The 21,173-nt window shown below is 41.3% G+C and overlaps 1 protein-coding gene across 2 annotated transcripts in view; it reads right to left on the bottom strand.

Moving 5' to 3' along the window:
* Window positions 1–11,105: 11,105 nt before the first annotated feature.
* The window catches only part of DHFR (dihydrofolate reductase), a 29,801-nt gene continuing 19,733 nt past the window's right edge, over window positions 11,106–21,173 (bottom strand). For both annotated transcript variants that reach the window (XM_054033061.1, XM_054033062.1), the window contains exons 5-6: window positions 12,038–12,153; window positions 11,106–11,218 (exon numbers count right to left, since the gene is read on the bottom strand). In XM_054033061.1, coding sequence (XP_053889036.1) covers window positions 11,140–11,218; window positions 12,038–12,153 — 195 coding nt within the window. In that variant the 3' untranslated portion in view covers window positions 11,106–11,139. The remainder of the gene's footprint in view (window positions 11,219–12,037; window positions 12,154–21,173) is intronic.

Below are 21,173 nucleotides of genomic sequence, written 5' to 3'. Positions count from 1 at the left end.
ATTTTCCCATGTATTAGAACACAATTAAAATCTATGGCTTCTTACAGCATCATGTAGTAATCTGGAGAATAATATACAAGAGTAAACAATGTGGGAAAGTTGTATTTTGGATAAGTTATTTTTTTCTTCAAGCAACAAAATAAAAATCTGTTGCCCACTTTGAGTGGGAGAGTTATGGGAGTAAGGTCCTGCTTAAGTGTACCTGACAAATGTGGCAATTGTATCCTGTTGCTCTTTGGAGAACAGTAGTAAAATGTAGCTACAGATACAAACTTGAAGAATGTCCTGTGTAAATTCTGACTATGGACTATATTTTCAAAAGAGACTAGTGAATTTTGGATACCTTGATTTTTTTTTTTCTGCCCAATTTTAGACATCTTAAAAAGCCCTGATTTTAGAAAATACTGAGTAAAACCTGTCAAAGAAGTGGGCAACTTATCTATTCTCTGAACATGGTTCCTGAACAGACCCACATTTACCCATTCACCTTCTCTGAGCAGTTAAGTGGATACATTTGTAGGAGACTATTCTGTTCTTCATTGTGATAGGCATTCACTTTGGACTCCATTTCATCACATACAGACCAGTTCTGCCCCTTTCATTATTGTAAGTTATTTACATCCAATTTTTATTCATGAATGGAGGAAGGATGCAGAGTTCTAGAAAACTATGTTAATTACAAATCATTTACTCTGGTGTCCTTCATGTTGGGGGTCTCCCACGTTGTATGCCATACATAGGATGGATGAGGAAGATGGTGTTCCAATCACAAAAGATAAAATCCTGTATCTTAAAAGCCCTAGAAATAGTTTGCCACCATACATAGCTTGGGACATGTTAGTTTCTTGGTTGGGTATATGAAATTATTCTAGCTATAACATTTTGCTTATCAGTTCTCAGATTGATTAGCCAATATTTCTCTCTAGGTGTAGAAGGATGGCAGTTAGGCGTATATAGGGCTTTTGGAAGAAGTGTGTTAAAGACTGACTCAAAAGGAGAAAGGCAGACTAGGTCTGGAAGGATGTTTCAAGCTGTATGGAACAAGGTCTGGAGATGAGTGAGAGAAGTCATGAAGGATTCAGTTGGTTAAGCAGAGTGAAGGAAGTCAAAGCGACAAGGGAAGATAGAGGCAAGAGCAAGGCTAAGTGGGGCTTGAAGGCTAAGAAAAGGAGCTTCAATTTGATACAAAGTGAAGGGGAAGCCAGTGAGGGGAAGAAAAGAGGGGCTAGATATAGTCAGAAAAGTGTCGCATTATTATTTTTCCGAAGCATTTTGAGCAGATTAAACAGGTGTGCCAAAGTGAGTCTTCTATGCCAGAAAGGAGATTGCAGTAGTGAAAGATATCTGAAATAAAATTTATACTTTGCTTGCAATGTGTAACGTGGTGACCTACAGTTTGAACATTTGTTTAAAAATAATTAAAATGCGAATTTGTCATATTTTCCCACAGCACATTGTTCAAACAGCATAAAGTGGCAGTTATTTGAGGTATTGTTGAGTACTCACAGTTAAAGTGCATTATAAAAAGAAGTGGTACTCGTACTAAATTGAAATAAACAAGGCAGATGTAAAAATAATTAAAATTCAGTTCACAGGAAGGGCACATTTTCATAAACAATGCATATCTCTCCTCCCCACAAGGTTAATTAAAGAAATATGATCAAAATATCCCTTATTTTGCTAATCTAATCTGATAGTGCATCTATCAGCAAGAAAAAAAATCACCAAAACAACAAATTAAAAATGCTTTTTTGAAAACAGCAGAAAAGGCTGCATAGGACAACACAGCACTCATGAAACATTAGCAGCATAACAATGAGGGAGGATAGTCAAATGATTAAAGCATTAGATTAGGTGTCTAAGAGACTTGGTTTCTATTCTCAGTTCTGCTACTGATTTACCTTGTGAGCCTGGGCAATGCATTAACTTCTATATCTCAGTCTATAAAATAGAGACACTTGCCTTACAGAGCTGTTGTGAGTCTTAATTAGAGTTTGGAGAGCACACAGAGATCCTCTAATATCAAAGGTGCTACCCAAGTATAATATTTTTTTATTAAAACAGTTTTATATTTTTGCAGAGTGGCACATAAGAGACATTCATTAAATCATCATCTTTACTGAATGTATTATTAATGGGGAATTTGCAGTATGATTTTGACAATTACCTCTCCCTCAGCTCATATAATTCGCTTCAGTTGGTGTAGAATTGGGCCCAGTGATTTTATCAGAACAGCCATTAGCACAGGCAGCGCAATCAGCTGTGACAAAATGTACATCACTGACCTTGTATTCAATGATTTAGGTCAAAAATCGGACTTCTTTAAGATGGAAGTTTTTTAATGAAATATTAGTCATTATCTGAAGCTGGCTATGTATCAATTGTTGAGAGCCTAGATAGAGTTGGACAACTACCTGTGTTTCGTATTAGAATAATTCATTTAAAAAACTTAAACTTCAAAGTTTATTCCTTTTTACCGAGGCTACAGTACTATTAACAGCATGAAGGACTGTCATAACAGTCAGAAGTTAGAAAATCATGTAAGTCAATTAGCCAGACTAATGGGGGAGAGCTAAATTGTGTATCGATAAGGTACTTTGGGTGTTTGGCTTATGGCACATAAGGAAGCTGTTACCTACCATCTTCTCATTTTAGCTTTTGTGCATAAGAGGTTGGCTTCTAGTGACAGGAAACTGTCCTGGAACAAACTAAATCATCACAGAGAGGATTACATTAAAATTTAAATTACTAATATTTTCTATTTATAGTACTGATTGTAATATTTTTTAAGGGGATGAGTGGTGGTTGTTAATTAAAATACAAAATTTTTCAAGTCAGGGAACTGATTTTTTAGGAGATGTGGTCCTCTTAGTTCTAATTGACTGACTTCACAATGTACAGTAGCAGACATTAAAGTCAGCATTTGCAACCAAATGCCAGATAGTTATCACACTTACTTTCTGGAGTGAGTTTAGGGATGAAAACGTGGTATCATTGCTACCATTCTCCAGTACACTAGCTTTTTCATGGTGACCACTATATACTTATCACCGGATGGTCACTGGGAGGTGGAGTTAACAAATGGAGGAAGAGAAGTGTGACCACACATTGTCAGAATATACTACTGAAAGCACAAGGTAAGTTTCTAGATCAGAAACTAGAGTTTCTAGTTGCAAGTCTAATTGATAATTAAAGTAAGCTTCCTAAAGTTCACTAATTCTTCATTAGCTGACCAAGCAACACCACAAGCTTTAAATAATACTGTACATGTTAGTTATAAAGGGGATCTATTGTCACTTTTTGTTGACATTTGTTCCAAAGTTATCAAGACATAATTAAAATGGTGCACTGATTAATTCAAAATGGAAATTTTGTGCTGTTAATAGTTATGTACTTTCAGTCCCCAGAGTAGTAGAATATACAATGTTTTTCTACAACTGATTTTACTGAAGCTCTCAAAATGGATGCTGTTTTGGTTAGAAAACCATATTCAGTTCTGTTAGGCTATGTCTACACTGCAAACTCTGAATGTGATTCCCCTGCTCATGTAAATATACTCGTGCTATCTCTTGTCAAGCTAGTGTGAGTATAAATGTCTGTCTAGCCAGAGAAGCACTGGTAGTAGCAGTGGAAGCACAGCCGAGCCATGCTGAGGACATACCTGTCTGAAACTGGTGAGTAAGTGCTTGACATGCCTCAGCCATGTCTCTATTGCTGCTACCAGTGCTGCCATGGCTATACTGCTATTTTTACTTCTGCTTGCTTGATGAAAGCTTGTATGTGAGCAGGGGAATCAGACAAAGCCTTAGTTATACTAAGTGTTCAGACCTGAATACTTGAAATGACTTGTACAAGAATGACTCTTTCCTTAAGCAGGAACAAATATGTCCTTCAAGAGATGATGTGGCGGGAGCACCAGAGACTCCAGAATTGTTGTTGATGTGGAGAGACCTCTGTAGGTTCACCCAACTAGCTGTAGCCTGTTACAACTTCCTGACCCCAAAAGACCCTCTCTAATTTAGATTGCCTGTGCCAGGCTTGGAACCAGGGCCGGCTCCAGACACCAGCCCTCCAAGCATGTGCTTGGGGCGGCACCTGGAGGGGGGCAGCGCTCACCCGTGGAGAGCGGGGCCCCGGCCGGGCTCGCCACCCTCCCCCCGGCGTTCCGGCTGGCCGGGAAGAGCAGGGCTGCCCTGCGCTGGCGCTCCGGCCGGTCGGGGAGAGCGGGGCCGTGGCCGGGCTCTCCGCCCTCCTCCCGGCGCTCCGGCCGGTCGGGGAGAGTGGGGCTGCGGCCGGGCTTGGCGCCCTCCCCTGCCACACTCCCCGCCGGGGGGCGGTGGGAGGCTTTTTTGCCTGAGGCGGCAAAAAAGCCAGAGCCGGCCCTGCTTGGAACAAAGATTTGTGGACATCTCTCAATCTTAGCCAATGGGGGAGTGCCTTGTAAATCATAAAAACTCTACTACAGGTCTATGACTAAGGCTGATCTAGCAGAAAGTTATATGTTGTTCTCACTGGTCTGGACATAGGTTACAGTGCATTGGCCTGCTGCTGCTGGAGATGTCGGTCTTCTGGAGCCACTCTGGCTCACATGTGTTGGGCCTTCCCAGGATACAATCCTTCTGCGTAGAAGTAGATTGGAAGATTAATATAATCATAGGACTGGAAGGGACCTTGAGAAGTTATCTAGTCTAGTTCCCTGAACTCATGGCAGGACTATGTTATCTAGACCAGTGGTGGGCAACCTGCTGTCCGTACGTGGCCTCTCATAATCCGGTGGCGGGTTGTGAGACAGTTTTGTTTACATTGACCATCCACAATTTGTTTACATTGGCCGTGATTTGCTGGTGTTTGTCTAACCTGCTCTTAAAAATCTCCAATGATGGAGATTCCACAGCCTCCCTAGGCAGGTAATGGATATCGCCTTAAAAATTACTTCCCAGAACTGTGTTTTGGGATATATCCCACCATCTTGGAAACTCTCCAACTCATGGAAAGTTTGGTTCTCTACAGCAGTGCTTGTAGCGCACAGGTGACCTGGCAGCTAAAAAGCAGGCAATGTTTCGGAGAACAGAGATCTCAAACAAATTTGAGAAGATTTGAGCTTATTTGTTAGAAACCTTTGATTAATTCCTAGAAGATGGAAACAGATGTTATTCTCTCTCCCCCCACCACCAACCTTTTTCCTTCCTTTCCTTTCCCTCCCTTCCTATTCCTTTGTCTTTTTATTCTTTTGTCTGTTCTCCCCTTATTTTGGGGGAAAAAAATCAAATAAAGACTGTTTCCACTTCATTTCTTCTGATTCATATGGACAAGAAATCTGATGTCCAAGTTACTTCTGAGCAATCCGTTACATTGAGAAAAATCAGGATTGCGGTGAAAAGCCATTCAGTTTTTTTGTCAGTCTTGTAGCTAAGAAAATAATTGTTCATGGTAAATGTTCGGAAGACCTGTCTTAAGAAATGATTTCCACATGGTGAATATCTTAAAATATCTGGGAATGAACATTAAAACATTTAAAAATTAAATACTGTGTATATACTGTCACTTAAAAAAATCCTGGTTCCTTATAGCATGAATATGGTGGAAATTGCGTTTGAAGTAGAATTTTTCATTAAAATAGAGTAACGAAATATTCTCAAACATGAGAATTGGACATTAGCTTCATTTACCTACCACCCTGAAATGTTCTTGGTATTCAATCCTTTTGTAACAAACACACATAAATGTAACAATATACACAACAAAGCATAATCACTTGCCATTCCCTCATGGAGCCAAACATGAAGGCAATGGTGTCAGAAAAAAATTCCATTCCAACATTAATCTTAAATCCCTTATGTAGTACAACTGAGCAAAAACAACTCTCCAGGTGTACCATCAACAATGAAGAAACAGCTAATATTCTGTATTTAAGAACTATGGGCCAGGTTGTGTCACACTTACTTGTGTTATGTAGTACCTTACTATGCAAGGAATCCCCTTTGTTTTTTGTGTATTAAGGCAGTGGCTCTCAACCTTTCCAGATTACTGTACCCCTTTCAGGAGTCTGCTTGTATCTTGAGTACCCCCAAGTTTCACTTCACTTAAAAACTACTTGCTTACAAAATCAGGCATAAAAATACAGAAGTGGCACAGCACGCTGTTATTGAAAAATTGCTGACTTTCTCATTTTTACCATATAATTATAAATCAATTGGAATATAAATATTGTACTTAAATTTCAGTGTATAGAGCAGTTTAAATAAATCATTGGCGGCATGAAATTTTAGTTTGTACTGAGTTTTAGTGCTTTTTATGTAGCTTGATGTAAAATGAGGCAGATATCTAGATGAATTGATGTACCCCCGGGAAGATCTGTGTACCCCCAGGGGTATGTGTAACCCTGGTTGAGAACCACTGTATTAAGGTACTATTCAGCATGAATAAGGGATGGCACAATCTAGTCCTAAAACTATTTTTTTTTAAATCTATTTATAAGTCATAGGTTCCAGTTACCAAATTTTTCATATTTAGTAAGTTAAACATGAACACATTAACCTTAAGACCGCTGGCATTTTCTACATGGTTTAAGTCAGATGAATAATTGCCAAAATGTTAATTCTGCACAGTCATGCATTCAGTGCAGATCTACGGAATGAGCTAAGAAATTAGCATGAGATATATTGGCTCCACCTAAATAAGAATATGAAAATGTAATTGTTAACATATTGTTCTGTGGGCAAATCTGATATAGTTTTTAGTAGTTTCTGAACTTAACTACATGGGAAAGAAAGCTGAGGAATACAACCATTTCTTCAGTTTTCATGCACAGTAGTCCAGTAAGATACACCAAACTGGCTTGATTTTTTCAGAGGTGCTGATCACTCGGAACTCCTGCTGAACTCAATGCAAATTGTGGTGCAAGGCCTCTCTGGAAAGTGAGGCAGAACATTTTCCAGTTTCTTAAAATGCATTTAGTAACAATCTTAAAAACAATTAAAACAGTACAAAGCTATGGGCATTATTCAATCTGTGCTGAATTTTCATAAATAGAGCATAAAGGAAGAAAATGCAAAGTTAAAAATGGACACAATAAAACTTTCATCTCTTGATTTGCTTGTAACAAAGTTGATGTTGTTTTTTTTCCCCTCAGCTTGCTGTCACTAGACTAAAACTGCTCATCATTTTGCTTCTGATGGTGTTGCTAATGTTATTTTAGTACAAGGGTGGGCAAACTTTTTGGCCTGAGGGCCACATCTGGGTATGGAAATTGTAGGGCAGGCCATGAATGCTCACGAAATTGGGGATTGGGGTGTGGGAGGGAGTGAGGGCTCTAGGCTGGGGGTGCGGGCTCTGGGGTGCAGCCAGAAATGAGTTTGGGGGCTCCAGGCTGGGGCAGAGGGTTGGGGTGTGGGAGGGGATAAGGGCTCCAGCTGGTGGTGCTGGCTCCGGGGTGAAGCTGAGAGGTTTGGGGTGTGGGAGGGTGCTCCAGCTGGGATTGATGGGTTTGGAGGGCAAGAGGGGGATTGGGGCTGGGGAGGAGGTTCAGGGGTGCAGGCTCCAGGCAGTGCTTACCTCAAGCAGCTACTGGAAGCAGTGGCATGTCCCCCCTCTAGCTCCTATGTGGAGGTGCGGCGCCGGCCAGGCAGCTCTGCGTGCTGCCACATCTGCAGGCACTGCCCCTGCAGCTCCTATTGGCTGCGGTTCCTGGCCAATGGGAGCTGCAGAGCTGGCGCTTGGGGTGGGGGCAGTGTTCAGAGCCCCTGGCTGCTGCTATGTGTAGTAGCTGGAGGGGGGACATGCCACTGCTTCTGGGAGCCATGCAGAGCTACGGCACGCATGGAGTGGGGCAAGCTCCCAACCCTGCTCCCCGGCGGGAGCTCGAGGGCCAGATTAGAAGGTCTGACGGGCTGAGCCGTAATTTGCCCACCCCTGTTTTAGAAGATATGTGCAATAACTACTTTATCTTTCACAGAGCTGACTAAATGAGCAATCTTCAGTGTCAGCTGAAATGAATATAAGGCAAGTTTAAATGTTAAGGCAGTTAAATAAAGGCAATTAAAATGTTCCATGTCCTATCTGAGTAAAAGTAAATTTGCTAGGCAACTCATTGCTAAGAAATTACCATAGTTGAAGAACAGAGCCCAGTTTCATTCCATTTCCATCTTTTCAGCACTTGAACTTGAGTACATTAAGAGTGGCTTGATCACAAATTCCAATATCTGAAATTGCTGATTGACTGCATATTTAGGAGCCAAATTCTGTCTTAGTTAGGTCCTTGCACTCCCATTAACTTCACTGAATTTGGTGTTGTCTTCATTGGTGGACTTCAAGAACTTGGGCCTGCTCCTGATTCCAATGTAAGTTTATGGCAAATCAAATTGATCTAATGGGAACCTCAGAGTAACTTAATATTTAGAGGACTTGAAGAATATGTAAACTACATTAATTTAGACTGCCTCAAAAATGGCAGACTTGCATCCACTGAATGTGTAACTTACATTCCACTTCTTTCACATCACAACTAGCTTTAGCACATGAGTTTAAGGAAACTAAAATTGTATATTTAAACATCAAGGAGCTGAAAGAAGGTATAGTTATTATCTTTAACTCACACCCTGTTATTTTTCTTGTTAAACATCTCCATCTGCCCAATGATATGTGATATAAACCATTTTAAACTCCCTCATACCTATTCATCAATAGGTGATCATTTTACTGTAACGTCCATCAGAACCAAACAAACACAAAATCCAAACCCCACGTTGGCCAAGAAGGGGTTAACCAGAGCCCTATGGGCTCAAATCAACCCTGCCCTACTACAAGTGAAGGTGTCAGGCCTGGAGATTAGAGCTAAAAGGGGAGAACCTAGCTCAGTTGGTGGCTGACAAGGAAGGGAAGAAGCTCCTCAGCTCCTGCGTGGTGAGAAATAAGCCAATAGAGTACAGTAAAATGAATGATTATAGGTTTGCTATGCTTTCCTTTAAAGACACAAAGGGTCAGATCATTCTATAAACGAAGAGGAGTGGGCAACAGGATAGGGACTTGCAGTTTCCCTGGAACTTTTCAGTGTGGAAGGAGAGGCAGGTCTGTCACTCAGAACAAGTCAAGGGTTCCAACCTCTTGCTTCCATATCACCATGAATTATTAAGTAAGCATACTTGTATTTTCTTAGCATGTTATGCTTTCAGACTTAAATTACCCTCTTCCCACCACCATACCTTTAAGTTATGTACTGTAAGTAATGTACATAATCAAGCTCAGAAACTTTGACTTCATAACGCTGATCTTTTTGATTCAATAGGTTCTTGAAGTTTAATACTTGTTCTTTTAAAACACAATTCAAGTCTAAATGTCCAGTTAAACTAAGTTGGGTTTGTTATGTAAAGCCTCTGCTCAATCCAGTAGAATGCAATCCAGAAGAATCCTGCTTCTTGACCTGCTCGCCGGCCCGGATCCGTGATCACAGGTGGACACACCAGATCTACTATGCCTCGGCTTCCTTTGCTGTCTCAGATAACTCTTCACCTGTGTGAGTGTGTGGGTGCATGAGGGTATGAATACAATGAATGTGTACGTGCATGAATAAGCTCCATCCCTTTTCTGTTTGATCCAATAGCAGCATTTAATAAAACTAATATAAGTGTAACCCTGGGTTGGTTTCTAGGGAAACTGAGGTAACAGGGTTCAGTTTAGCATCTACCTGCTTCCTTTATTCTGTTTGCCATGTAACTGAAGGGTATGCTACTTTTTATTTAAGTGATGGGTTAAAGATCTAATTCCACACTATCTGTGATGTTCCTTGCTTAGAGCTTGGTCTTTTGAGCTGCTGAGTGCCCTTATGCTGAAAGTCATAATTTCACTGAATGAGAGGTAAGGGCACTTAAGTTGTGCAGGAAGCACTTAGTACAGGGGCGGGCAAACTTTTGGCCTGAGGGCCACATTGGGTTTCTGAAATTGTATGGAGGGCCGGTTAGGGGTGGCTATGCCTCCCCAAACAGCCAGGCGTGGCCCGACCCCACCCCCTGCTTCTTCCTCCTGCTGCCTTGCCCTGGGACTCCTGCCTCCTCCTCCGCCCCCAGGACCCCTGTTCCATCCAGCCCTCCCTGTCCCCTGCCCACCCCCGGAACCCCTGCCGCCCAATCCAACCCCTCCTCTCATTCCTGACTGCCCCCCTGGAATCCCTGCCCCATCCAACCACCCCTTCTCCCTGTCCCCTGACTGCCCCCAGAACCCCTGCCCCCATTCAACCCCCTTGACTATCTAGCTGCAGGGGGAGGAAAGGGGGAACAGTGGGGGAGGGTCTGGGAGCCAGCCTCCTGGGACAGGAGCTCAGGGGCTGGGCAGGAGGGTCCCGTGGGCCGGATGTGGCCCGTGGGCTGTAGTTTGCCCACCTCTGATTTAGTACATTGGTCTAATTTTAAGAGGTGCTGAAGTGCTGTCTTCAATCCCTGTTAAAGTCAGTGAGTTGCAACACATCAACATTTCTCAACAAGTCAAGTCAATGGTAGTCTTTCCATAGACTCAGTGGGTTTTCGATCAGGCCTTTAGTTAGTATTCCTTACTCAGGCAAAACTCTCATTAACTTCAGAATAAGGAGGGTTGAACAGGACCCCTAATTGTCTTCTGCCAGACCCATAGCTACAGTAAATTCCATTATAAGATGTAATCTACTATTATAACTTATCAGTGTCTCCTCTGCTGACAACTGCTGATTCACAGGGTTGACTTTTTTGTGTGTGGAGTTTTGAATGGACCAGTTTGCCAAAAGGGTTAGACTGTCTACCTCTTGCAGCAGCCTTCAAGTAAGATATGGCTATGGCAAAGCATCCCTCTCCATACCAGAAGGTTTTTAAACAGATAAAGTACATTTGTTTAGTGTGTAATATACCACTGTGGCTGCCATTAAAAAGGTTAAAATTTACTTTTAGTCATCATACAAGGTAGGAGATACCACAGTTATTTCCCTATGCTTTGGGCTAGATCAAAGCCCCCTGAGGTCAATGGGCGTCTTTCCATTAACTTGAATGTGCTTTTGATCAGCTGCCTAGACTCAAAGAATTGTGGCTTCTCTGGTAACCATACAAAATATATAAATAATGAAACTTTAATGTATGTTGACAGTATGCATTAGTTAATGTGAGGTTTATTGCACTATGTCTAAACAGTTTTTTCATACACTTCATATTTGTACCGGATGCCATTCTCTTCTTGGACATCAGCAGGGACTCCTGGATATCTGGGGAGGGGAGAAAAACAAAACAAAACCCCATAATTTAATAGACTATCCTCTACAACACTTCTAACAAACTGGAAAAGTCTGAAAACCAAAACACCATCCATAACATGGGAATGGTGATTACATATCAATTTTTTAGCAAGTGATTTGATTAGTAGCAGAATGATTAGATTTAGCAGCTGATAAATTCAAGATGCTGCATCCCAACTGCATTGCTAGCTCCAGCATCAGCAGTACTTGAGCTTCAACCACTTCCCCGCTCCTCCAAACAGTCCAGATAGATCAATCTTAAAGAACCATTTAACGTGAACAAGAGATTTGTGCCTGTGGACAGGAGTTGTTAGGAGCAAAACTTGAGTTATAGCTCGAGCTAACGTGGAACTGAAGACAAGCCCTTAGAGACAACTGTAGGGTGTTTTTCTGTCAAATGGTGTGAAACAAATTAAGGTCCTAATTCTGCTAAGATTTACACATCTGTGTAAAGTTACACAGGTGAGCAGTCTCATCAGGCTTACATTTTTGGCTATAGGATTGGAGCCTTAATTTGTTTTACTACATTGGACAAGGACTCCATTAATTAATTAATTCTTTTGAGTTAAACTACTTTTCTTCCCTTAGACATGGCATATTCTTTCTGGGCCATATTATTCAAATAAAAAAAATTCTTGAAAATGTACATAGCAGTAAATGAGAGCAGAACATGGCCCTAAATGAAATTAAAAAATAATTCAAAGATGATTCTGAAATCTCATTTTTTCTGCTATTTGAAGGTGAACTGTAGCCTCTCATACCAGATTATTAACATATCTTGATACTTACTCTGGGAGATGTTTGTATTTCTCCAAATCAATTTCTGGAAAAAATGTGTCACTTTCAAACTCATGCAAAATTCTTGTCACAAACAATCGCTGGTGAACTGGCTTCTCCATTGCTGCCTGAAAAACAAAAACAAAGGATTAAAATTGTAGTTTCTTTCTACAACACCACAACTAGGCAAAATCGAAAATTATTTTTGTCATGGAGATTTTTAATGTAGATTTTGATTGAGAATTATTTTTAGTCAAATTTATATATATTAAAAAGTATCCAGTAGCTTTCTCATTTCAAATGCTACTTTTCTTTGCCATTTCCCCACATTCTTGTCCTCAGTATCTGCACCAAACATCCCCAGTGTAATGTCCAAAAAGAACCCAGAGATCAGAGTTTTAGAATGGCAACATTTATGGTTCCCTATACAGCTACTGTGACAAATTCTGACACTATGTATACAGATGAAACTTAAGAGTCTTCTATGTATAGTGATTATGGGACTGGTAGTCAGGAAATGTTAGTTCTATTTCTGGCTCCTTCCAGTTTAAAGGGTGATCTTGGGCAAGTAATTAATTTTTCATCCCAGTCTCATTTTTAAATGGTGATAATACCTACTGTGACACTGTGTGCCCCAAAGAAACACCATGCACCCAATATTCACCATGGTGATATAATTATGATTTTGTTTTGTACAAAGTATGCCCTGTGAAGGTATCATTCTAAAAGTCTTAATCTGTTGAACATTAATATCCTATTAAGCTGTATGTGCTATCGTATATGAAGTTATAAAGTTTTGCTATGTATATGCTACTGAAACATGTTGTGAGGTTGGGAACACCCACAAGCAGCCTTTCAGGTACAACAATAAAAAGGCCAAACAATGTTGATGGCCTACTGAGGAAATACATACTCACAAGGATTACCCCAGGAACTGAGTACAATAGAAACCTCTCAGAGATAGCACTACACAATGGAGACTGTTTGACCCAGATCACAGTAAAAGAGCGTTCCAGCAAGTTGGAAGAAGATATAAAAGGGGGAAGTGACAACATGAAGAAACCTCACTCTCCCTACAACACAACAGCTGAAAATATTACAGGAAAAAAGACTGAACTGGGGGGAGGGTGTGGAGAGGGGGAGTACTGGTCCCAGGCAGGAAAGAAGAAAGCCCTGCCTTTGTATGAAATGTCAGCAAACTGCTTGTACTACTTAACAGGGTGCGATACTGCTTGATTCAAATCCTATCATGTATATTAGGCTTAGATTGTGTTTTTATTTTATTTCTTATGGTAATTTACATTGTTTGCTATCACTTGACATCTATCTTTCTGTAGTTAATCTGTTTTATGTATATTTAACTAAAACAGTTTGGTTTGGGTGAAGTGTTTGGGGAAAAAAATCTCAGCTCAGGAACAAGGGTGGAGGGATAGCTCAGTGGTTTGAGCATTGGCCTGCTAAATGCAGGATTGTGAGTTCAATCCCTAAGGGGGCCACTTAGGGATCTGGGGCAAAATCAGTACTTGGTCCTGTGAGTGAAGGCAGGGGGCTGGACTTGATGACCTTTCGGGGTCTCTTCCAGTTCTAGGAGACAGGATATCTCCATATATTATTACAATGGTTGGTACATATCACTTACCTTTGTAGAAGTGGTAGACTAGGTAATAAATTCATACTGGTCAGGTTTTTGACCAGGACAGGATGGTATGGCCCTGGGGTCCTAGTCTGGGGAGCTGCAAGTATTTCAGCTGGAGCCTCTCTATTGTTGGTTCATGCAGTGGCTAGCCCAGTGTTCATGAACACAGCTGGGTGTGGCCCTGCCTGTGGATGTTTGGGTGAGGGCAAACTTGGAGGGCTTTGCAGCTTGTCACAGCAGAACAGTGTGAAAGGGAGTCCAGGCTGGTGAGACAGAGGACTCAATGATAACCCAGTTCCAGGTGGCATGGGGGAGAGGAAGGGGGAGAGAAGGGGAAGAACCAGTCACACCTACCTCATTTCCCTTACTTCTGCTGACAATGTAAAACAAAGTACAAGTATCTGAGAGACTTATTCTTGAGTTTGCCTTCCTATTGCCAATCCCAAACATTCAAAAATTATGAGACTTCAAAAAAATTCTCATTTGCCTTCTGATTTTTGAGACTATAAGGTGTAGTTGGGTCACATTTTCAAACTGTTTTCTGCACCAATAAGGGTTTGAAAATAACTTTAAAAAAATACATGAAAGCTTGGATTCTCATGTAAACATTTGTCTGCAAAAGCTGGAACTTTTAGTAAACTATCAATACCACAACATTTGTGATAACTGTGAGTTGGCACTAAAAAATCCTCCCATCAAGTTGCAGTAACTAAACTGAGTGACTGAGGTGGAAATCTGCACTAGGTCCTATTGCTTTTGCTCCAGTAGGGACAAAAGACAGTGCATAGCTCGCCCACCCACCCACCCCTGCACAGCAAAACTGCATGAGTTCCACTACATATGCTGTCCACAGCTGGAATCCTCTACCACAGGGGTTCTCAAACTGGGGGTTGAGACCTCTCAGGGGGTCGTGAGGTTATTACATGGGGGGGGGGGGGGGTCACAAGCTGTTAGCCTCTACCCCAAAACTGGCTTTGTAGCGAGCATTTATAATGGTGTTAAATATATTAGTTTTTAATTTATAAGGGGGGTTGCACTCACAGGCTTGCTATGTGAAAGTGGTCACCAGTACAAAAGTTTGAGAACCACTGTTCTATCACTAGGGCTCTACCAAATTCACAGCCAGGAAAAACTTATCACAAATCATGAAATCTGGTTCTCTACCCTCTATTATAAAAGTACCCTATACTATAGGGTAAAAGCATACAGCATTTCTCAAGCTGGGGGTCTAAACCCAAAACGAGGTTGCAAGGCTATTGTAGGGGGTCACGGTATTGCCACCCTTACTTCTATGCTGCCTTCAGAGCTGGGCACCTGGCCAGCAGCCGCTGCTCTCCAGCCACTTAGCTCTGAAGAAGGGTGGCAATACCGTGACCACTCCTCCCAATAGCCTTGCAACCCCCTTTTGGGTTGGGACCCCCAGTTCGCAAAACGCTGAGTATGAAGGGCTTTACATGTTTATATTTTGTTGTTTTTAAATATATATGCATGTTTTGTTACAACACGGTGAAATTTAAGATTTAAATATCTGAAACCATGACGTTCAAGATTTTAAAAATGCTGTTACTGTGAAATTTACAAAAAATGGACCATGAATTTGGGAGGGCCCTATCTAGCACCTAAAGATTCTACCAATTATCTATTAGCTAGAAAGCTGCTCATTCTGCCAAAACAGAAATATTGATACACTTATTCAAGTTCCCCTACTACTTCTTCAAAGAACAGTCTTCTAAATCCTCCCCTACCATCTCAGCAAGTACCTTTCAAAAGGAAATTTAAAAGCCTTTTATATTTACATGATTTGCGATTGCATCTCTGACTCATACTAACCTTTGCCTTCATCATTTTTTCCAGGAGAATGTCAAACCAGTATGTTCATTCATCAGAATAAGAACTGGCAGGTTGTTTTGGGATAACATGAATATATAACTACATTTCTATCAAGGTCCCTTCCAGTCCTATAGTTCTGTGATTCTTTCTCATGTTAAAAGTCTTTGTTTAAAAAATATACTGCAAGGTTTCAGCCTGTTTTTCTAAAGTATGTGAAAGGATACCATTACTCATCTAAAACCTACCACCAAAGAATACTGGAGAAATCTCAACTATTTAAACAGACATGCCTACAAAAGAAAATACAGCTTTTAAACAGTAATAAATAACTCCATCTGTCTACTGTTAATATTGTAACCCCCTCCCCCAATCTAGTTTGTGGCTGAGACAAGACCACAGCAGCACGTGTCATGCTGATAGATGAGCTACTCTTGTGTACGGACTGGGGTACAGATCCATTCTTACAATACTGGATCTCGGGCATTTAGTGTCACCAACTTAATTGGCCTCTCAGAGTTGGTAAGACAACTCCCACCTGTTCATGCTCTCTGTATGTGTGTGTGTATATATATATATCCTCAATATATGTTTCACTCTATATGCATCCGAAGAAGTGGGTTGTAGCCCACGAAAGCTTATGCTCTAATAAATTTGTTAGTCTCTAAGGTGCCACAAGTACTCCTGTTCTTTTTGAGGATACAGACTAACATGGCTGCTACTCTGAAACCAACTAAAGGGGGAAATTGTTCTTCTGCCTCATCATCTCATTCATCCTACTACATCTACTTGAAGCCACAAGGGGAAGTTACATCCACATGAATTCAGATGCCAGAAATAAAATGAGGTAAACAATATTTTTCAGCTATCCAAGTGCCAGGTTTCATCAGCATCTGTCTGAAACTAACCCTATGTAAGACAAAGGTAATTCTGGTGCAAAAAAAAGTAACAGTGCCACCATAACTCCACCCTCCATCAAATTTGCCTATCTTCAGATTGTTGCATACATCTGGAGCCTCAGAGTTTCTCCATAGATTAAAGGCAGAAGGGACCATTATATCATCCAGTCAGATCTCCTGTATTACACAGGACAACAAATTTCCATTCCTCACTGATAATGGATACACAAATAGCTATGCTTATGAAAAAGGCACTCTTCCATCTATGCCTATCTAAGAAGGGCAAAATCCCTTATCAGACTGGCTATTGTGAACCACACATTTATGATCTATGGGTTTGATTGCTACAGTGCAATATACCTAAGGATCAAAATATCAGCCTTAGAAAGGTTCCAAGGAGTTCAAGCTATACGAGTTCACCTGCTTAGCAGCACAATCTATAGAGGATACAAGAACTCTGCTTTTTATACTGGTTCTCCACTAAGTACACCGCTACCTCGATATTAACGCAACCCGATATAACACTAATTTGGATATAACGCGGTAAAGCAGCGCTCTGGGGGGAGGGCAGGGCTGCGCACTCTGGCGGATCAAAGCAAGTTCGATATAACACGGTTTCACCTATAATGCGGTAAGATTTTTTGGCTCCCTGGGACAGCGTTATATCGAGGTAGAGGTGTAGTGTAAAGTCTGAGACTTCAGTCCTGAGTTCTGGAGCCCTCTTTGTAAATGGCCCAACCTACTTTGGTGACCATATCAACTTCTGGATGATGTTCTTTGACAGAAGTTCTACTGGAACAATAGAATTGTCAACCACAAAAGTGTGACTAATGAACATAGGAAACAGAGCTTTCTCTGCAGCTGTCCCGTAACTGTGGATCTCACTGCTGGGATACATCGGAACAAAAAAAAAAAACAAAACAAAAAAAAAAACCTCTCCACCTCAAAATCAAAAGGCAAACCACACTTTTTTATGACCTAGTTTTTCCCCTACAATAAGCACAGAAATTAAGTAAGTTTCTCTCCACACGGAATAACGAGAGAGAAAAACAGATGCTATGAATTTCTTTTTAAAATCTGTAAAATGCTCAGATATTATGATGCTGTGTGGTATAAAACCCTAGAAAGAAAAGAAAATATTCATTTTAAAATGTTAATATGATAAAAAACCTCTAAAGTATCTGTAAAGATAGTGATGCAAGTTATTAAGCTTTTTCTTCCCCCGCAAAGGAAAGAAGAGCCTTATTGTGTACTGAAACTTGAAGCTTAGCAAATGTGGCATTTACAACACACAAGGGCTTCGGAACCTGCTGACCTGAAGAGCTAGTCAACAAGTGCTCAATTAAAGAAGGTAGTTAATCATACGCAAGAGACTTGCTATAATAAGCAAGTATGAATGGATGCTTCTTAATTAATGCAAAAATAAGACTGGGAGAAAAGACTCACCAAACACATGAATATATTTGCCATTTTGAATTACTTATTACATAAATATTTATATTAGACACCTGGATATGTGAATACTGGATAATAAGTCTTTTTAGAAGCCACTGTAGTGTTACTCGGCTTCAAGTCTAACAGCATTACAAAAGAGAATCTTTAATGAAAACCAAACAAAAAACTGATTCACTTTCTAGTTTAAAATAAATACAAGAAATATGCACGCATTTAGAGTTTTCCTGTTCAAAGCTCATTGCAGAAAATTATCCACTGTTGCCAAAGATGTTATGTATTAAAACTTTTATTTTCCATTATCACAGCCTAATTAAAAAACCAAAAAAACCCCAACCCAAAATACAATCTTCCCACCAAATACAATAAGTCTTCCTATTTTCTTCTGTTGCCAAATTAACAGAATATTTAATATTTCCAAAATATAATCAAATAATACATGAAAGTTGTTATCTAGGAAACATCCTTGACTGTTTGGCTGCTGTGGTTTTCTGAGAGAAATAGCCTGAGAACAGATCGTATATAAAATTAAACAACTTGTATTTTAAATGTTTAATCTTGAGAGGCTTTAAAGTAACTTCCCTTTATCAAGTTAAAAACTTCAGGAGATAAGCTGTTTGACCTATACAAGAATATTGAAACTGGGCAAAAGGGTCTTGTATGCAAGACAAGTGAGGACATTAGTCATATAATCAGTGTTTTTTAGTTTTGTTGCTGGGTGAGTGTGTAGCAGGGTGCTGGTGAAAAAGCACCTAATTAGCCTCTATCTGGTCAGCTCCAATCAAGGGAAGCAGATTGGGGCTGATGGAAAGACCTGATGCCTGCTTGAGGATTGGCAACACCTGCTGGCCTGACAAGCCAAGGGCTATAAAGGCTGGGAGGGCGCCAGATAGCAGCAAGGGAGAAGTCAGTCAGGGAGGGAGCTGGAGGTCTCCTAGCTGAAGGCTGACTGACTGACTGACTGTAAAGCTTGTATATAGATTGGGATGGGCAAACTTTTTGGGCTGAGGGCCACATCTGAGTGGGGAAATTGTATACAGGGCTGGGGTAGGGGTGTGGAAGGGAATGTGGGAGGGGCAGGAAGGGGCTGAGGGCAGAGGATTGGGGAGCAGGAAGGGTGTGGACTGTGGGAGGGGCTCAGGGCAGGGGGTTGGGGGGTGGGGTGCAGGAGAGATTTGGGCTCTGGGGTGGCAGCGGCATGCACCGGGACCAGGGCAGGCTCCCTGCATGCCTGCCCTGTCCCCAGCCCTGTGCTGCTCCAAGAAGCGCTGTGGCCCCTAGGAGTGGGAGGGTGGAGGGCTCCTCACGTGCTGCCCTTGCTGTGCCTCCAGGTACCTCCCCTGAAGCTCCCATTGGCTGTGGTTCCCTGTTCCCGGCCAATGGGAGCTGCATGTGGTGGTGCCTGGAGGCAAGGGCCCAGGGGCTGCAGGAACATTGGGCTGGCCAGTGCTGAGAGCAGCGCGGGGCTTGCGGCGCCACGGGGGGCAATCTTGCAGGCCAGATCCAAAGCCCGGAGGGGCTGGATCTGGCCCATGGGCTGTAGTTTGCCCACCCCTGATATAGATGGACAATGGTGGTGGGACAACCTTAAGTAAATAAAGACATGGGTGCTGCACAACCCTGAAGCCTCTCTGAGCCTTATTGGTGAGGTCAAGTGGCCCCCAGGAAGAGGGGTGGGTCGTGAACCCTGTTACAGAGTGATTGGGTGAATGAATGGTTCTGTTGCTAGGAATTTTTCTCATCAGTTATTTTTATAGGATATTTGTATTTGACTTTACATAAATGGGTGACCTAATACCACCATAAGACCTTTAACCCACACAGGACTGTCTGCATCCTCAAAAGTTGTTTTATGTTTGGATTTTTTATATTTTTGGAGGATTGTGAATTTTTAGTCTCTGTGGTATGTAAAATCCCAAATATTTTAAAAATTAGTAGTTTACCTCTCAGTCATCTTTAGATAGAAATAAAATATTATTTGAACCTCACTGGACCAAATCTCATGCTCCATAGTAAGCCTCTTTTTTTTTTTTTTTAAGAACTTGGAGGGAGGTGTTGTGAAGTTTGCAAACTCTGAGAATCAAGGATAAGGCTGAGAAGCCTTGCCTTTCAGGTCAGCAGCCAATCTGAAGGAATTCTAGAATGTCTGTCTTCATAAGACTGACCACTTTAAGGAGAGGAAGTTACATTGACAAACAAGCCACTCCAGACTTTTTATAATCATAAAACCAGAAGGGGCCACTGTGATCTAATCTGACCTCCTAAATAACACAAGCCATAGGAATTCCCTGAATTATTTCCTGTTTGAACAACAGCATATTTTAGAAAACTTTGATTTAAAAATTTAAAATTGCCAGTCCATCCCTGTGCCTGAAGGAAGCCTGCCAGCAAAAAGCACTGTGTCAAAACAACATCAGCTGCATCCTTGTCTGAAGTTCTAGCTCCTTTGAGAATCCAGAAGACCGTGAGAGCTGAAGAGCTGTATCTTTTTCTTTTGTCTATTTTTTGTCTTTGTTTTTATTAGCTGGGAGATAACCCAACCCATTTATATTTTTAATCTTAGGATTTGGAAGTATGGTTACATGTGTGAGATAATTTTCAGTATAGATATGTAATTCCTTAAATAGGTCCTCCAAGACTTGGAGTGAAGGCAGGTAACCAAGAGGTGACCTCTTAAACAAGGTCCTTTCAAGCAGGAGATTGCAAATGCTTCTCTCTCTGGGTATGTCTACACTGGAAACTTCAAAGTGCTGCCGTGGGAATGCTCCCTTGGCAGTGCTTTGAAGTGCAAGTGTGGTCGTGAGAGAGCTCTCCCAGTGGCGCTCCTGGTAATCCACCTCCATGAGGGGATTAGCTCTGAGTGTTGGGAGCCTGTCTACACTAGCGCTTTAAAGCACTCAGACTTGCTGTGCTCAGGGGGGTGATTTTTCACACCCCCTGAGCCAGCAAATTAGAGCGTTATAAAATGTAAGTGTAGATAAGCCTTCTGTCGTGTGTGTATTGAGCATTGTATGTCTCACATCAGAGGTCTATTTGCATACTGAGCCTGACACCTGTTGAAAGACTACAGAAGTCTACAAGATAAGAAATTTGCAGGGAGAGAGCAACAGCAGGAGAGGATTCTGTTTATAGAATTATAGTGTAGGACTGAAAGGGATTCCATAGGTCCCAGTCCCCTCCACTTGAGGCAGGACTACGTATTAACTAGACCATTCCTGACAGGTGTTTGTCTAACCTGTTCTTAAAAACTTCCAATGCCAGATTCCATAACCTCCCTAGACAATTTGTTCCAGTGCTTAACTATACTGACAGGAAGTTTTTTCTAATGTCCAGC

Source organism: Malaclemys terrapin, chromosome 6 (assembly GCF_027887155.1).
Source record: "Malaclemys terrapin pileata isolate rMalTer1 chromosome 6, rMalTer1.hap1, whole genome shotgun sequence".
Taxonomy (NCBI): domain Eukaryota; kingdom Metazoa; phylum Chordata; order Testudines; family Emydidae; genus Malaclemys; species Malaclemys terrapin.
Note: the sequence above shows the minus strand (reverse complement) of the source record. Positions and strands in the feature narration are given on the sequence as shown.